Here is a 17,195-nt window from a genome sequence, read left to right as displayed (position 1 = left end):
TAGGACTTAATTTGAAAGCATCTACTGGTAATGAAAAAAAAAATGGAAAGAGTTTTGTTGAATTGGGAGTTACCTAAAACTAAATTTTAATTTTTTTTCTCAAAATTCTAACAGTTGACCTTGACTTTCCGGAATTAGAACACACTTTTCCAAATCTGCATCATCAGCTATTTAAACCCTTAGAACCACATCCAGATTTTGATATGTTATCATCATACTCTGGGATTTCTCAAGACAGCAGAGACTTTTACCAGGTAAAGTAATGTAGATGCTTCATTGCTGTGAGTTTCCAAAAACAGTTTTTCTTCTGTTAGAGCAGAACAGTGGTTCTTAGCCTTGGCTGCTGATTAGAATCCTGTGGCAAGTCTTTAAAAATCCCAGTGCTTGGACTGTGCCCAGAACAGTTAAATCAGAATCTCCAGGAGTGCTTTAGATTATCAGGATTTTTTTTAGGCTCCCCAAGTGATTCTAATGTGGAACCAAGATTGAAAACCAGCTGCACTAGAATTTTGTCCTGTGAGCCTTATCTCCAGCTAAGGATTATAATCCATAAGATGCTCAAGAACGTTTTTATTGTCATTTGTTATTAATATTTTTAAGTTTATTTACTTTGAGAGAAAGAGCAGGGGAGGAAAGAGAGGGAGGGAGAGGGAATCCCAAGCAGGCTCCTCACTGTCAGTGCAGAGCCCAGTGCGGGGCTCGATCTCACGGTTCGTGAGATCATGACTTGAGATAAAATCAAGAGTCGGATGCTTAACTCCCTGAGCCACCCAGGTGTCCCTGTTATTTTATTTTTTTGATTTTTCAAAATTAATGCCTCTTCCTACATAGTACAGCAGCTGAGATTCAAATCAGGTCTTTTGCTCCCATACCCTGACCTCCCCGGCTGTCCTTACATAATAGTTCCTGCTTTTATTTTTTTTTTATTTTTTTATTTTTTTATTTTTTTTTTGGTTCTTTTTTTTTAGTTCCTGCTTTTAGAAGACGATCTCATCATATTCTAAACTCTTATCTGGTTAATTTGCAGTTTGTTTTCTAAATAATCTTTTTTTAAAAAGCCTCTTTCATTCCATTCCTGAAATGGAAGAATGGGTTTAAATAGTCAAATTACTAGTGTGAAAGAGAAGTGGTAATTAAGGAAGAGTAGTATCATAAGAACATGATTATTGATTCGGTTGGTAATACATAATCAGTATTTCAGCCTTTCTCTGTTGTTTTCGTCAGAACTCTGATTCTTCATGGGAAAGCCACCGTACTACCGTTTCATCCAAAAGTACAGCTTCCTTTACAGCGCTGAGAACCAGCCTGAATCCTTCTAACACAAGCCCGAACCAGCAACCTGACCCTCACTTGGCTCATGCTGCAGCTCAGATTTTTGCTACAGAAAACATTACTGAGGGTGTGTATGATTACGTTAGAAAAGTTAAAGAAACTCCACTGCTTTTTCCATGGTTTACATCCATTTTCTTTGGAAATTGTGCCTGGCAGGTCTTGGTATGTCTCCACTCCTGCGGTCACCAATCCCCAGTGTTACAACTTCTGTTTCTCTGTGTATCCGTTTAAGTAACAGGAGTAGTAATGCTGTTTGCATTTTTACAGTATGGAATTTGATAAAAGCAAAAGCACTACCTCTTGTTCCTCAACTTCCTTACCTCAGCCCTTCCAGTTAACAGTTTAAGTATCCTTATAAAACTTTTTATACAGGCCAGTAAAGCTTCCCGGTTAAGTGTCTTACCCTTAATTTCAGCTCAGGTCATGACCTTACGGTCATGAGATAGAGCCCTGTGTGGAGCCTGCTTAAGATTCTCGCTCTTTCTGTCTCTGTCTTCTCCTTCCCTCTTTCCCTTTGCCCCTCTTCCCTGCTCACGCTTTTGGTCTTTCAAAAAAAAAAATACTTCTTGTACAAATTTTGTGTATACACACATATGCACACCTTTTTATATATGAGGTACATAATGTGCGCATTTAGTCTGTTATTAAAATCGGTATTCTCTCTTAATGAGGGAAAAGTCCTCAGCATATCTAATAACCATATTTTCTTTATTAGACTAGGAGAAAATACATGGTATGAGCAGTGGAGTTATTAAAAATCACTGTGACCATCCTTTCGTTCTATATTCATGTATACATACATCAGCTTTCACTCCCCAAGTAGTAGGAAGTAAGCTGAATTCGTTATTTACTCAAACTGTTATCCAGGTGTTACAACATGTAATTATGGTTAACTTATTTCTTACAGGCTCTGAACAGTCTTTTCAACAGCTTCTGCCAGAATTTTCTTCACAGGAGGGGAGCCAGCATGTTGATCTACCAAGTATTTTTAGCATTGAAGCAAGAGATTCTTCCCAAAGCATGGAAAATCAGAACTACTCTGCACAGACTGAATTACAAAATAGGAAAGAAAGTGTTCCTTTCCAGCTCTCTGTAGGAAATTTACAAAATTCAGGCTTCAGGTCATCTGATGAGGCTAATGTATTTCATCACTTAAATCTACAGCATAGCACTCCCTGTGGTTCTACCTCTAGTGAATGCTCAATAAAAGCCCAACCAGAAGGCAGAGAAGAAACACTGGGCTCTGAAAAACTATCAGTAAGAGGGATTGATACAATGTTACAAAGTCAAGGACTCAATGGAGACAAAAAGGAAACCTGTGGGGTTTTAAATATAAATTCACAAGTAGAGGAAATCGATTCACAGTTGTGTCTGAGAACAGTGGAGATGGGAACTTCAGTTCAAGCACCATATTCTGTTCAGAATGAAAAATATTTTGGGAATTCAGCTAAAGCAGAAACTCCAGAAATCCTAAGAAACCTCTCTCAACTAGCACAGTCAGAGCTCTTTTTAAGTTCTGGATCATTACAGAGCTCTATTCCAATGTGGGTAAGTGAAATCTGTGTTGTGTGGAAATAAATTCATTTCCAAGGAAGACTTTTGAAACAAATTTAGAAGCAACAAAGCTACTTAACATTCCTGAGCTAGTCAATCATGTAATCATTGGAAATTTCCAATGAAATGAGCAAACTCCCAAATTTCAAGTTTTTTTTTTTTTGAAGTTTGAGAGTGAGAGGGCACATGGGGGAGGGGCAGAGAGGAAGACGACAGAGCATTCCAAGCAGGTTCTGAGCTCAAGTTTTAAGTTGACCTTTAAATTTTACAACCGGTCTGCTCCCAATTCGACATATCCCCTCTCATTTCCCTGAGGAATAGTTTGGCCTATGCTTCAGCACCTTCAGTGTGGAATTTCTTGGCACTACATTGTATTAATCTGCTTGGTTTCAACTCCGGTCGCCTGAGTATTACCTTTCAGTATTGTCCTTCCACAGATGAACATGTAATACAGATTGAGAGCAAGAGTGACATCTAGGTCACAGATATTTTGCTCCTTTTGGGGTGTACTTTTGCAGATTCTTACTCAGTAGTTGGATACTTCCCTCTAAAGATGTAGTTTGAGAACAGTCCACTAGCTCCTGCTCCTTTAGATAGGTCAGTTACACCCTCAGGTTCTGCATGGCTGCCTGTCAACCTGCATCAGCCCTATAATATAAACACTTGGGCTTATAATTCTTGCAGTAGCTATCTTCAGACATTTTGCCCATCCCCAAAGTCTTCAGTATTTCTAAAAGTGGGTTGGGATGGGGGAGGCACCACATTGTCAATGTACATCACTTTTACATTTTTACTATTTCAAGGCTGTTACTTTGAATATGGTTTCTTTTTCAATTTTATCACACAGTTGACAGAGTCTGGACATGGTATAATGGAAGAGCCAGAGCTTACATTAGTAAGCACCAGTGATATCAGTATTGCTGAAATGGAGTTTGCAAACTTAACCCTAGAAGAAAAGAAAGAAAATGAGGCAAAAAGCAGCTTTCAGGTAAAGGTCATAGCTCCCTTTAATGTGAATACACTTCATTTACACAGCAGCACACAGCTGAGAATAAGGAATTATTTATGATGCCGTAGATTTCATTAGGGCTTAGAAGGGTTGAAACTCATGCCTTCCATCCCCCAATAAAAGATGTAGGAAATTCTGAGGCACAGAGAAGCTCTAAAAATACATAAGTAAATCAGACCTAATGGGGATACAGAGTAAGTGCTATTGCAAGTTTATTTTCAAATTATCAACTTGAGTACAACAGCTTTATAGTCCTATTAGCTGCAGGTTCCTTGTACTTTTCTCCACTGCAAGCGGACCATTCCTATGGGGCTCACTTCAATTCTTAGAAGGTAGTCATTGGAGGAAATCCTGCTGTAAAGCTTATAATAGATGAATTCATGGATTACAACGGAACTACAGTTGGAAACTGAGCAAGTCTAAGTCACCACCCATCAACTGTTTCAGTGTATTAAGTTGCCCTGTTACCAAAGTCCCAGGTTGTACGTGCTACTACCGTGGCAGGACTAATGTTTTTGTAGCCTGATGCTGAATTAGAGAATTCATCTTAAAAAAACAGTTCCACACCTAGTATTTGTTTCCATGATTACTGAGAAGAGTAATGGGGAGGCAGCAGACAAGAAGTGCAGATGCAGAAGTGGTATAGAAGCACTTGACAAGAATCAGGTGAGGAAAAAAGCTTTGGGCTAGAGGAGGCTGGGCAAAAGCCATTCTCTAACAGAGCTGGAGAGTAAAGCATTTTAATAGGAATAGAACCCTTTATTAAGGACTTTCCCTTCCCCAGAAAACTGCAGCCCTGCCATTTAGATGTGAGAAACCACACAAAGCGGTGAAAGCAGAATAGGAACTAAATTCATTGGACGCAGATTCCTACACTGTATTTGGGGATTGAGAATAGGCACTCAACTTCCCATCTCCCCCAAACAGCAAGTCTCCCTCTACCAAAGGGAACCAGGGGTTTAGAAACTGTTAAGGTTAGTGGAAGATCATTTACCTATGATTTTATCTATGATTTACTTGCAATTAGGTGAATGAATTTCTGCCTCTTATATCAGAAAAAGAAACCTCAGATTATCCAGTTGTATCAGAACACTGTGTGGAGGAGCCAGTGGCAGTTTCGGCAGGTATGCCTTGAGCATCTGAAAGGGTCCCCTGCTCAACCTCTCAGCCTTCACATTCCCCACAATCTCATAGACTGCCAGCACAAAAGTGTCAATGAGCTAAAAATAAGCTTCAATTTCATCTTTAAACAGAAACCCTGCCGAAGTTTACAGCTATACCTGGGAGCTTACAAGAAGCATTTGTAAAGAGGAAAAAATCATTTATAGAGAGATCTTCCCAGAGACAGAAAGAAATAAAGAATAAGATTCACCTTTCTGAGAAATCTCAGATCAAAACAGCTAAGGAGAAACCAACAGGTATGTTCCCCACATCTGCATCAATTCTCACAAAGAGCATATAGCAGGGTAATATTTGCCAGATCACTTATTCTCTGCTCAGGCTCATCTGTGAGTCGCCTGAAGGGCGTGAATAAGGTCAGAGTGTCACTTCCTGAAGACAGAAAGACTGCACAAGCCCTCATGCGTCAAAGGGCTTTAAGGTATGTATATGTTTCTGTGTCGTGTGTGGTTACTCACATTCCTTAAGTATTACTGAGAGTACGAAGAATATGTAAGAATAAATTTCTTACAGATTATACAATCAGTTAGCTGAAGTGAAACAGCAAAGGGAAGAGAAAGCAAAGCAAGATGCATATGCCCAAAACCGAGCAAGAGCAAAAGAATTTCATAAGGTGAGTGAGGCCCCCTATAATCTTTCCAGGTCTAGGGCACTGCAACTGTTAATTTCATTTTTCTATTCCCTCCACAGAAAACACTAGAGAAACTTCGAGCCAAAAATACGTGCTGACTTTCTACAAAATGTGTAAAGATTCTTTGTTTAAATTATGTGTAACATAGGTGAAGTTATTTAAAGTCAATAAATTTTTATTTAAGAATTTTAACATGGGATTCCTTCCACTCCCAAGCACCGTCGTTCCTCCGAGTCAGAATCACATTCTTCAAAATAGCCCTGAGAACGAGAGTATACATTGGTTAAATTTGGGAGACATTTCTTTCCCACATGGCTGTAAAGGAGCTAAAATCTTGTATCTCCTCAGGAAAACATAGCAACACTGAGTAACTATTATATCCTATGGAGAACTTCGATATCTGGTCACAGCGTTAAGGGCTCTTGGTTTTAGCCCCACAAGCCCTCTTTGAAATGACCTATAAATTAGACCTTTAAATTTTTTCAAATGTGTACATACCTTTTAAAAGGAGCTTTTTGTTCAGTCCACAGTTGTCACCATCAGTCCTATCCTATAGAAAAGGAATAGAAAAGTAAAACTGCATTTCCAGAGATGATCCTGTAAATAAAGCCAATCTCCCTCTTATATCTATTATTAATATTACAACTTGCCCAGTTACTAGTAACAACAGAGATCTAGGCATGCACCATTCAAAATACTATGTATGGTCAGATGAGAATTTGAAATATGGCTGTTGTAAATGTTCCCAACAGGCTGAACGCTAGCAAAGTAGCATAAAGAAAGCAAGCCCAGTGGAAAAATTTTTTATGGTCATGTCCACAGCAAATGAGAAACTACATTCTCAAAGCCTTGGTAATGACCATTATACCATTAAAGATAAGATAAAGAACTAACTTGCCAGAGTTCTTTCCCTTGGGCTTCTTTAATCTCCACTTGAATATGGGCATACTTCAGGAATTCCCCACCTATGGACGATTTTAAAGTTTAGACTAAATTTCTCAAAATGTGGTTTTAATTAGGTTCCAAAGTAGCCGGATACCCAGTTCTGAACTAATACGTATTGAAATTTCCAGGCTTAAAAATGCAGAGTTGGAATAATTAACTTTTCAACCCATTCCATTTTTTTATGTTTTTTGGGGGGGGAGAGGGGACAAGAGGAGGGAGACACACTTCAAGCTCTGATCTGTCAGCACAGAGCCCAATGCGGAACTCAGACTCATGAACCACGAGATCATGACCTGAACCAAAGTTGGACACTCAACTGACTGAGCCACCCAGGCGCCCCCACTTATTTTTTAAATACTGTATTTATTTTGGGAAGAAAGAACATGCCAGTGCGGGAGGGGCACGAGAGAGAGGGATAGAGGATCCCAAGCAGGCTCAGCGCTTATCAGCCCAGAGCCCGAACTCAAATACACCAACCATGAGGTCATGAGCTGAAGTCACTGAACTGACAGAGCCATCCAGTGTCCCCCAGATTTCATTTAGATGGATGTTCAGAAAGGCTACTTTCATTCAGCCCAGTCAGAGCAGTTGAACATTTTGCCCATCATCATAACATCACAAATCACTGGCAAGTTGTATAAACACACGTTAATATCTAGGGTCTTTTTTTTTTAATTAGGATACAATAAACCACCAGGATTAGCTGTTGCCAAAATTAGGTAAACCAGAGCATTAGGAACATTAATGAAGTGTTATGAAAGAAAAAGCTTTCAACTCCTGTAAGATTGGGCACTTGAGGGGAAATCTTACCTGCAATCTTTGGGATCCAGTTTTTTTTTTTTTACTTTAGGGCCCTAGAAATCAAGTTTTAAGAATTACACTGATTGCTGTTTTGGCAAATGATCTATAAAATTGTTATCCCTTAATTGCTTCCAACATGGGAAAGTCTTGTTACTTCCACTCTACTCCACAGGCCTAGCAGAAAATGTTACAGGTCTCATTGTCACCACTGCAATAAACTTGCTGTGATGCAAGCATTACCTGTGTCTCAATGTAGCCACATTAACAATTCCTGGACACCATGAATGATAGTGCCCACTTCCACCTTAGAATGAATGAGGCTTTTAAAAATTTCCTCTCAAGCTTATGTATAAGCTATACAAAGGTTTCTGATTCCGTATAGAAGTCCTGCTGTTTGCTAGCAATAAAAGCACCCACCAGAAGCAACAGAAATAGAAAACCTTACATGTTTAGGGTCAGACTAGATGGACCCCTGGTTCTCAATTTCAAACACCCTAGAAAAAAAGAGAAGCATTAGTTCCTATCAAAGATGATCTCAAATTCAGTAATATGAAAAACTATAGGAATACTGTTTCAATAAAAATACCAGGTTTAACATGCACGAAGCCAAGAAAACCAACGATGCCAGATACTGAATTGATATTGCACTGTCCTTTGAACACCCAGCAGGAACAAGCTGCTGAATGCAGATACCATGCAGTGCAATCATGACTGAATTGTAAACCCCTGTACTTCAAGGTTGCAATACCACTGAGAAACTTATCTCTAGAGATTTAAGTTCTTGTAATATGTAATTTGACTTTTATTCCTAATTATCATTCCAATGAGGCAACTACATTAACTGCATCTGAAATTATAAATCTAGTCCCCATTATCTTTATCCTGTCTCTGTATTATACATACGGAACTATTAAGTCAAATACTAAAAGAAATGATGCATTAGAAATCAAGATTGTGGATTGTGAAATCAATCTGTAGCTCAGATTGCTATTAGGCAGAATTTAAATTCAATATCCGTACTGTAACATATCCAAATACACAGGTTATTAGGATGAACCATAGCAATGGTTTCATAAGGATACAAGACGGGAGGGGGCATTTTCATGTTATTCCCTAGACATGCAGTCTCATCAGGTTGTCCAATTCGGTGTATAAATATCATGGCAAGTACCTTTGCCAAGATCTTGGTACCTTTTTAATTTTAGAGAACACACAAGTGGGGGAGATGGGCAGAGGGAGAGAGAGAAAGAAAGAAAACCTCAAGCAGGCTCCCCGCTCAGCGCAGAGCCTGACACAAGGCTTAATCCTATGACCCTGGGATCATGACCTGAGCCAAAATGGAGTCGGACTGCTCAACTGACTGAACCACCTAGGCACCCTAAGATCTAATACTTCCGTGGCATACCCAAATAACTACGAGGCACAACAGTAATGGGATACCGTACTCACAACTCACGTTTTTTCAGTACTTTTGAATTCTTAATAAATTTCAACAAAAATTAAACATTCCACCTACCTCTAAATGTAAATGAGTTCAAATCATATTCACCCCTACAGATAAAATACCAAATAAAAGATTAAGAACAATTTAAATGTGTGATTAAAATCTAAAATAGGTGCTTAGCATCCAAATTGACAACCATGGTTTTTTGTTTTTTTTTTAAGCGATCGTCAGCTCCGTCAGAATCAAGTTTTAGTTCATGTCTGTAATCATTCAGCAGTTGAACAGTTAAATTCATCATGTGAACTGTAACGGTGCCCCCAAGATTACACTGTCCCCAACAAAAACTTACCTAAACTAGCACGCCCTGAACTATACAGATTCTTGGGATACTCCAATACCTAAGATTTAAAATATATGACCGTTAGGGCTTTCAATGTTTTAGCAGATAGATGTCTTGTAGTTCTTTCCCACAGATCTAACACATAGTTCTGTGAATAAAGGAAACCACACATATACTCTATGAGGCGTTTCCAACGATGTAGGTCTACAGAAAAAGCCCCATCGGGATAGACCTCAACCACTGTTTACAGTTTTAAAACTGAAGATTCCACAAGAAAACAATTAGACCTGTGATCTGCTCTAAATCTGAGTTCAAAATTGTGCAAAAAGCCAAACATCCTATTTACAACAAACTTATTCCATAATTTAATCGCATAAGGATTTTCTGAATGGTTGGTTACAAGAGTGTATACTGAGATAGACATGCAAAGTACCAAGTAGCTATTCTAGAACCACCAAAGGAAAAAGATTTCCATGTCTAAAGTCTTGATTTTTACAAACTCCAATGAAATTCCCAGGATTACAGCAAAACGTTTAAGATTCTGCCTCATTTTAAGAACTACAGTTATTTGACTTAAAAAATTTCAGGAAAATATTAATATGGCTGTACTTATGTTCTTCCCATTTAGGAATCCCTGGAAGATAATAAAACAAATTGGATGATTGTGAATTAACCTTTCCATCATTCAGATTTAGGAAATCTCGTGTAATCATTTCAAACATTACACTATTAAGTCCTAAACCTCATTTTAGATTATGCATTAGTTTAAGCTAACGTAGATGCTTAAAGTGGGAATATCCTGTATTCTGATTATTGCCATAACCTATGTTACAATTTGGGGACCCCTTCCTGCAAGTGAAGTAAAGCTTGCATCTGTCACTATAAAATGTATGAACTCTAAAATCTTTTTCTGAAATCACGTCATAAACAATTTAAAACTGGGAAAATGTCTTTCAACAATGAAACCTGTAGAGGTTTATATTATCTGATAAAGTACATTTAAACAAATCTGATCCAAAAATTCACCAAAAGACATTCCTTCACTGAAAGCAGAAGACATACCTTTAAGTCCAGACATTGTGCTCTCAAATGAAAAGCCTACAACAAGAAGGCATCTTTGTTTTATGTCAACATTAAAATCGTAATACTAATTCACCATAGTTGAGAATTCCCTTTTGTCTTGTGCTTTAGTCATTCTACAGTCCTGAAACCAACTTTCAAGTTTATCAAACCCCCCACCATCACTTTAGTTGGTTGTAGGGATCTTGTTCCTTCTTACATGTATCAAAACTCATATTGAGCCATGAGTTCTGGGTTGCAAAAGAGGATTTATTTTCTGCACTTGTCTAAGTCTTTGTCCACAAAACTGAACAAAAACAAGCACAAGTGCAATCAATACAGCGTTATTTAGTGGCATAATCAGCAATATACAGTGGTGATGAGAAGAAAATTGTAGTTGACAACAGTCTAGGTAGTTAGGAAGTTCTTATTACAATAACACGTTTGACACTAAAAGTCTTTGTTTGAATAAAACTGGGATAAAAACGGCTTCAGGTATCCTGAGGAGATGTCAATCATTAGTGATTACATTTATAATAAAGGTTTTCAGGAGATAATCTCCATACTTCTTTGCTCAAAATGACACCTTTAAGCTCTTGCTCTGAAACAAAGTATGGGCAAAAACAGTAGGATCCTGTTTATTACTTATCAGGTGATTATTTTTGCTATGCAAGCCTTAATTCTTTTCTACATGTAAACAATTCCACAGCTTTAAAACGCTTTTCCTGATAATTCAGAGTTTCACTAATTTGTTCAGGTTCTTTTTATTTTCTCCTTAGATTCATTTTTATCACTCACATATATATTTGCATTTATCATCTTTATTTTCTACGAAAAGCTGTTTTTCTCTGTGCTGTTTACCTTAACATTCATATTCCTATCTCCTTTTCAGACCATTCTATCCTCTGTCCAATGTTTTTGGACCTTGATGTTCTCCTTTTAGACACAGCTGCTTCTTCAGTATATTCCTCTTGTTCTAAATACACATTCTTCTTCTTTGGTACTTCAGAACTTACTATGAAATAATTATGGTCCTGCATAAAAAACATCCATATTAAGCAACAACTAAATTTTACTGCTTTTGTTATCCCACATAACTTAACTCTAGGTTACTGAAAAAACCTGGAGACGGTCTAAATGTTAAAAATCCAAATTCAGCTTCTTTTCCTCACTAGACATCCTAATAGCAATTACTGAAAAGCCCATGTTCTCACCAGGTAAGTATCCAAATAATCCCTATTTTTATTTCCTGCACCAAATCTATTAAGCTTTTCAAAAACTAAATTCAGAACCTAAGATAGTAACTAGTAGAATAAATTCTTCCTGTACCAACTGCTATTCTAAGATGAAATGAGACAAAGATGTCACTTACCACCAATTTGATATCACATTCGTCATCATGTTCAAGATTTGTTGCAAGATCATCCTCTGCTCTGTAACATTAAAATATATCCTCACTCAGATGACAAAAACTTCTAGAACCCATTAGTAGTATACTATCATGATGTACAACCGAAACATCAATACTAATTAAAAAGAAAATTTACGCTATCATGTGTAACACCCCAAAATGGATGCTTCATGTGCCAAACTCATAGCTCAACTACCAACCCAAATGGTTTACTGTAAAATATAAACAAATCGATAGCATGATATGGAACAACATTAAAGTTCAAAAACATTGAATTCGACAAAACCTATGACCAAAATTATTTCACGTGAGTAAACTTACTCTGACTCAATAGGAGAGAGAGATCCATCATCATCCAAGTATTTATATCTACGACTGTCAAAGTCTTCTTTTTCTAAATCTTCACCAACATTCATTTGTTTCAAGGATTCCTTGAGGTAGTATTCATACTTCAGCTTTTCAAGGTAGTTGAAAAATCCTCTTGCCACTGCTTGCTACATAAAAACGCTGTATTGTAAGTAATGGCCTCACAAAATAAAAAACTTTCCTGACTCAGCAGATGCCTTATGTTCCAAAATAGAAAGGATCCCTCTGCTAAAAACTCTTATATGATCTTGATTTAGTTACTCTGCCATATGTGGACCACATATGCCAGATGCTGGTTTTAAAAGGAATTCATGGTCTACCTAGCACATTATCAAATTTACCTACGTTGGTATACCAAGAAAACCTAAGCACAAATCTTGTTTGCATTAAAAAATGTCTTTAGAAGCTCCCAAAGAAACAAATCTCTATAAGAGAATTAGCTTAAAACAAAAGCTTAGAGAATATTCTTTCAAATATATCATCAACTCTAGAGCAAGAGACTTATGAATTATGCAGTCATTTAAAATATTTGAGAGTTTACTGCTAAGTAATTGTTGGGCAGTTCTATCAGAAATTGAGTATTTGGTATCAGAAGAAAACGGCCTATTCTAAAGCCACTGCACATGGAAGGTATGGATAGGTTTGGCTTAGGTTACCATAAAACCACTGGGAATCATTTCAGTTTTAGGAATGTTTAAAGGCCTGATTAAATCAAGTGATTTTATATAAACAGCCTTGAAACACCTCATATATGGATATGTTCACTGAATAGACCAGTGAAGAATCCACCCAGGAACCCAAGTGGTATTTGTGAAGGATGGGTCGTGGTCTTGAAGTGGCAGTTAGTACAGAAGAGTATTAACAAAGTTGCAGATTTTATGTTCCAGGTACATCTCAATTCTAAAAGTGGCCACCAAGGGGAGCCTGGGTGGCTCAGTTGGTTGAGAATCTAATTCTGGATTTAGGCTCAGGTCATGGGAGACTGGCTGTGGATTACTGCTAGAAAGCCTAAGACCGACTGCAGGTAACTTCTACAGTGAAAACTACTTCTGGGAATGGAATATAAAAAAGAACCACAAGTCTTAACTCTGTTCAAGTACAGTGAAAGACCATGCTTATAGCTGTGCCAATATTAGACATGAATTCCTTACACATTTCGTCACCTACAAACACAAGTAGTTAACTCTGGAAGAGACTACCAAAAGAATAAAGAGATAAAGTTGAAAGCAAAGTAGCGTCTGACCTTATTTATCCTAAATCAAGCAGGGCTAAGTTCTAGAGAAATCTAAATCCAGACATCTCCTGGAATGCTTGTGTCAAACGCCCTGGAACGGGGCTGGCAAATGTTGAGATTGAGCCCCACATTTTTCCGGCTCACCATTGACAGCAGAGACTGCTTGGGATTCTCTCTCCTCCTCTGTATACCTCTCCCCAGCTTGCTTGTGGGCTCCTTCACTCAAAAATGAACTTTACAGGGGCACCTGGGTGGCTCAGTTGGTTGAGCGGTTGACTTCAGTTCAGGTCATGATCTCACAGTTGATGAGTTCGAGCCCTGCGCAGGGCTCTGTGCTGACAGCTCAGAGCCTGGAGCCTGCTTCAGATTCTATGTCTCCCTCTCTCTCTGTCCCTCCCCCACTCATGCTCTTTCTGTCTCAAAAGTAAACATTTAGGGGCGCTGGGTGGCGCAGTCGGTTAAGCGTCCGACATCAGCCAGGTCACGATCTCGCGGTCCGTGAGTTCGAGCCCCGCGTCGGGCTCTGGGCTGATGGCTCGGAGCCTGGAGCCTGTTTCAGATTCTGTGTCTCCCTCTCTCTCTGCCCCTCCCCCGTTCATGCTCTGTCTCTCTCTGTCCCAAAAATAAATAAACGTTGAAAAAAAAATTAAAAAAAAAAAAGTAAACATTTAAAAAAATAAACTTTACAAAAAAGAGGGGGGGGGGCACTTAAAAGTGGCCAACAAATCATTTCAGGCATTTTGGCTATGTGTATCCACATTTATAAAATACTGACCTCAAAGGTTAAAATCTTCCTCCAAGGTAGTGGTTTTCTTTCATTCTCTGATTCTAAAAATGGGAACCCAGATCCTTTGTCTCTAACTTGTTTCCTATTTATTTGGGAGCGTCTAGTATTTTTTCTTCCTTTTGGTCTTCCCCTTGGTCTTCCTGTTGGCTTGTATTTCCTCTTTTTACGTTTCTTTTTTTTGAATCTTTCAAAAATAGCTTTTAAAGTCAATGGTCTTGGTTCTAAAGATGAATCACTAGAGGAATCCTTTGCTTGAACACTTTCAGGTGAATAAACAAATTTTCTGATAGGGTTTCTTTGCCTCGGTTTAGGTGAGGAAGGGACACACTGAGTTTTAAATAAGCTGCTACCAGATGAAGAATTATCACTGGAAAAAAAAAGGGGAAAAATTAATCACACCCTCTTGTATTACTGAATACTGATTACTGTAATACACTTTTCTTCCACAGACCAAAAGCAGGAAAACATGTTCAGAATAATTTTTAAAAAGATGGGCTCAGTACTAAGCCAACTATTTCGTTCTAACTACTGAAAATGGCCTATAGTGCCATGATCTCATAGCATTTACCAAAAAATGATCTTCCAAAAGAAAGAATATTAATTTCCAAAGACAGTCTTGTTTACTCCTAGAACTTGCTCTAAATAAAACTAGAGGAACAAAGTAAACATTTGACTTGAATACAGTATAAATGCCCATTTCATTTCCCTGTTAACTAGATATTTCCATCATATATATATAGATGTACATGCCAGCATTCTCGATAATGTGCAGTATCACAAAGTAATTTTTAAGCAAGATCACCCACTGATGTCCATTGCCCGTTTGTAGGAGTAATTTCGTCAGGAAGAGACACCAAACTGGCCAAGAGTATTGCTTCCCTGGTTAAGAATGTGTCCCACTGTTAATTATATAAACAAGCCGAAGACCTGTAACAGGTTTTCCTTTTCTTTTCTAATTCTTGAAAATTACCTTTACTGCTTACTAGGTAATTCAAATACAGTAAACATTACCATCAAATTTAGTCAGCTTTGCAATAAAAATCTAGTAATGGCTGACTAAAAAACTTAAAAAGCACTTACCTGTGATTTTCAATTTCCACAGCTGAATCAGATGCCATTATAGGATTCAGAGAATTCATTCCTGTTATGTATTCTCCAAGCCCCTCTCCAAATTACTCATCACTTATTACTTGCTTCAGATTTCCGACAACTCGGCAAACATGATGTGGCTTCTCCGAACAAATGCTAACATAAACAGCTATTATCTAAACAAAATTTCACGTAGTCAGATAATGCCATTTCATGTAAATTAAGGAAAAAAATCAAATACAAGGCCTTTAATATTTTTATATAGGGACTATCCATTTCAAATCAAAAATTCTAAAATCTAGAAAGTGAATTCATGGTTTCCATCTTTCAGTTGTGTCTTCTCAATCTATCCAAGTGGAATAAGATTATAGTACATTTCCAAAACAAAGTATTAAACATCTTCCCGTAATACAGAATGTAAATTCACTAGCCATATTGTATGCAAGTATTAACATACCGTCAATAGCCAAAAAGCCATTTGATAAGAGCAGATGAGCACTCCCAGGAAAAACTACATACGAAGGCAAGAGGCAATGCTGCCTCAGTGTATCAGGAGAAATAATCCCCACGATTTACTCTGTCAATCCAAACCGCTGGCCTCATTTTTTTATTTGTAGCCTCTTCTCATTCATACTGTGATTCCAAGTCACTGTGAAATTTCTACCTCGGCATATAGGATTTCCTGATAAGTCCTGAATTCTCAAACTTTCCAAGGAAAGACTAACAGACTACACAATGGGGCCCTCCATCTCTCTTGTTTTAATCTCCTTGGAGGCTCTTACAATAACAAAGCAAAAACTGTCTTATTAGTTTACTACCTCATCTCCCCCATAGGTGATACCTACATTCTTCCGCTCTTGTGTTTAGTCTTTACTTGGGAAGGACAACTGAGTAAGGAAGGAATCCTAGAATTAAATGGCAAAATATCTCAACTCAGGAAATCCTTAAAGTCACACAGATCTTCTATCTGCAAAATACCCAACGGACTCGTGGTAATTTTCAGGATATGTCTTGTTGCAGCTTGCATTTTCAAAATGCAAAATCTACGAATTCATGAATTGCTCAAAAACAGCAATTTAACAAAAATTGGGTCCAATGGCACTGATGGGATATACCGGAGGTTAAATCTGCCTTTTAAATATCACAGTGGCATTAACTCAAAAACCACTTTTTCGGAAACGGTTTAGAAAGCACTCCTGGGGCCCCTGAGGGGCTCAGTCGGTTGTACACTTCAGCTCAGGTCATAATCTCACCGTTCCTGAGCTCGAGCCCCATCCTGTCTCCCGACTCTGCCACTCCCCTACTCGACACTCTCTCTCAAATATAACCATTAAAATAAATTTCTAAAGAAAGCACTCCTAAGTGACGCTTCCGTCCCACGATCCGGCGCTCTTGCGTGGTGTTAACAACCCCTTCAACCACTCACTATGCCTGACCTTCGAGCAGAATGTCTCCAGGAAGCACCCAACCTCATGCAAGGAAAATGGCGTCAGAAATGGTTACCTCGCACTTACGAAGATTAACAAAACGTGTGCTCGCCCGTAATACTTAATTTTAACAACTTCACTAACATACAACGGAGCACGCCTGCAAACGCGTAAGTGTGGGCCGCCATCCAGCCACTAGGCCCACAGCCGCGAGCCCACCACCCTCAGGGCCTGCCTTCTGCGCTGTGGCTGCAACCTGCCGAGCAACGCGAGGATCCCGGGGAAACCTAGCTCCTCCCTCGCTCACCAGGCCCGGACGATCACGTCCTCTTCCTACCCACCCAAACTGGCAAACGGCTTGCACCAGGAGCGCCGGCTCGGCACGGGCTGAACAACCCAGGCCTCGGAAGCCCGCATCCGGCAACCTCCTGACCGCAGCACCCCAACGCGCCTAGGACCACCTACCTCCACGGCCTCTCGAAAGAAAAGGATGGCCCATCGCACCACCCAGCTAATAGTGGGCCCGAAATCTCGCGAGAACACTTTACGCCACGAGGAACGTGAAAGGTGGGAAGCAGCAAGATGCG

At 38.8% G+C, this 17,195-nt stretch overlaps 2 protein-coding genes and 8 non-coding genes across 26 annotated transcripts in view; 1 reads left to right on the top strand and 9 right to left on the bottom strand.

Moving 5' to 3' along the window:
- The window catches only part of CEP295 (centrosomal protein 295), a 56,508-nt gene extending 50,611 nt beyond the window's left edge, over nucleotides 1-5,897 (top strand). For 6 of the 9 annotated variants that reach the window (XM_047072568.1, XM_047072571.1, XM_047072573.1 and 3 more), the window contains 8 exons: nucleotides 115-254; nucleotides 1,225-1,399; nucleotides 2,240-2,880; nucleotides 3,734-3,874; nucleotides 4,923-5,019; nucleotides 5,149-5,313; nucleotides 5,396-5,495; nucleotides 5,588-5,897. In XM_047072568.1, the coding sequence (XP_046928524.1) occupies nucleotides 115-254; nucleotides 1,225-1,399; nucleotides 2,240-2,880; nucleotides 3,734-3,874; nucleotides 4,923-5,019; nucleotides 5,149-5,313; nucleotides 5,396-5,495; nucleotides 5,588-5,774 (1,646 nt within the window). In that variant the 3' untranslated portion in view covers nucleotides 5,775-5,897. Of the gene's footprint in view, nucleotides 1-114; nucleotides 255-1,224; nucleotides 1,400-2,239; nucleotides 2,881-3,733; nucleotides 3,875-4,922; nucleotides 5,020-5,148; nucleotides 5,314-5,395; nucleotides 5,496-5,587 lie in introns of those variants that run through there. The other 3 variants (XM_047072570.1, XM_047072572.1, XM_047072576.1) reach the window with 3 other exon arrangements.
- TAF1D (TATA-box binding protein associated factor, RNA polymerase I subunit D) lies at nucleotides 5,860-17,157 on the bottom strand. 9 transcript variants are annotated; one of them, XR_006960764.1, is made up of 12 exons: nucleotides 17,074-17,156; nucleotides 15,173-15,357; nucleotides 14,081-14,459; nucleotides 12,027-12,199; nucleotides 11,667-11,727; nucleotides 10,298-10,333; nucleotides 9,245-9,293; nucleotides 8,968-9,002; nucleotides 7,897-7,945; nucleotides 6,600-6,670; nucleotides 6,204-6,255; nucleotides 5,860-5,965 (listed from the first exon to the last, which is right to left on the bottom strand). XR_006960764.1 is itself a non-coding variant. In XM_047072578.1 (9 exons), exons 2-8 carry the CDS (start codon nucleotides 15,229-15,231, stop codon nucleotides 6,225-6,227), a joined length of 783 nt encoding a protein of 260 aa, XP_046928534.1. In that variant the 5' UTR covers nucleotides 15,232-15,357; nucleotides 17,074-17,156; the 3' UTR covers nucleotides 5,860-5,965; nucleotides 6,204-6,224. The 9 variants fall into 9 exon arrangements, 1 of the variants encoding a protein (XP_046928534.1); XR_006960759.1 differs by adding an exon at nucleotides 11,156-11,328 and having other exon boundaries at nucleotides 8,968-9,293; nucleotides 17,074-17,155; XR_006960760.1 differs by lacking the exon at nucleotides 17,074-17,156 and adding exons at nucleotides 11,156-11,328; nucleotides 16,916-16,937 and having other exon boundaries at nucleotides 8,968-9,293.
- LOC124506579 (small nucleolar RNA SNORA25) lies at nucleotides 6,038-6,164 on the bottom strand. The gene has a single exon (XR_006960827.1). It is a non-coding gene; the product is annotated as a small nucleolar RNA SNORA25 (small nucleolar RNA).
- Nucleotides 6,443-6,567, bottom strand: LOC124506586 (small nucleolar RNA SNORA32). Its single transcript, XR_006960833.1, has one exon. It is a non-coding gene; the product is annotated as a small nucleolar RNA SNORA32 (small nucleolar RNA).
- LOC124506577 (small nucleolar RNA Z40) lies at nucleotides 7,196-7,268 on the bottom strand. Its single transcript, XR_006960825.1, has one exon. It is a non-coding gene; the product is annotated as a small nucleolar RNA Z40 (small nucleolar RNA).
- LOC124506581 (small nucleolar RNA SNORA1) lies at nucleotides 7,634-7,773 on the bottom strand. Its single transcript, XR_006960829.1, has one exon. It is a non-coding gene; the product is annotated as a small nucleolar RNA SNORA1 (small nucleolar RNA).
- LOC124506578 (small nucleolar RNA SNORA8) lies at nucleotides 8,018-8,155 on the bottom strand. The gene has a single exon (XR_006960826.1). It is a non-coding gene; the product is annotated as a small nucleolar RNA SNORA8 (small nucleolar RNA).
- On the bottom strand, nucleotides 9,127-9,199 carry LOC124506594 (small nucleolar RNA SNORD5). The gene has a single exon (XR_006960841.1). It is a non-coding gene; the product is annotated as a small nucleolar RNA SNORD5 (small nucleolar RNA).
- On the bottom strand, nucleotides 9,343-9,473 carry LOC124506587 (small nucleolar RNA SNORA18). The gene has a single exon (XR_006960834.1). It is a non-coding gene; the product is annotated as a small nucleolar RNA SNORA18 (small nucleolar RNA).
- Nucleotides 10,500-10,626, bottom strand: LOC124506590 (small nucleolar RNA SNORA40). The gene has a single exon (XR_006960837.1). It is a non-coding gene; the product is annotated as a small nucleolar RNA SNORA40 (small nucleolar RNA).
- Nucleotides 17,158-17,195: the final 38 nt, after the last annotated feature.

The sequence above is a fragment of the Lynx rufus genome, unplaced genomic scaffold, assembly GCF_022079265.1.
Source record: "Lynx rufus isolate CCGP_SWC_20201006 ecotype Redwood Valley unplaced genomic scaffold, mLynRuf1.p SCAF_9, whole genome shotgun sequence".
Classification (NCBI taxonomy): domain Eukaryota; kingdom Metazoa; phylum Chordata; class Mammalia; order Carnivora; family Felidae; genus Lynx; species Lynx rufus.
The sequence above is the reverse complement of the archived record's forward strand: the minus strand, read 5'-3'. Positions and strand labels throughout refer to the sequence as shown.

Coding starts and splice junctions, on each gene's coding strand:
- TAF1D (XM_047072578.1), bottom strand. CDS start 15,231: ATGAATTCTCTGAATCCTATAATGGCATCTGATTCAGCTGTGGAAATT. Junction 10,334..11,666: donor AATGTGATATCAAATTGGTG/GTAAGTGACATC, acceptor TTCTTGTTGTAG/GCTTTTCATTTGAGAGCACA. Junction 6,256..7,460: donor CTGGATCCCAAAGATTGCAG/GTAAGATTTCCC, acceptor CCTTTTCTATAG/GATAGGACTGATGGTGACAA.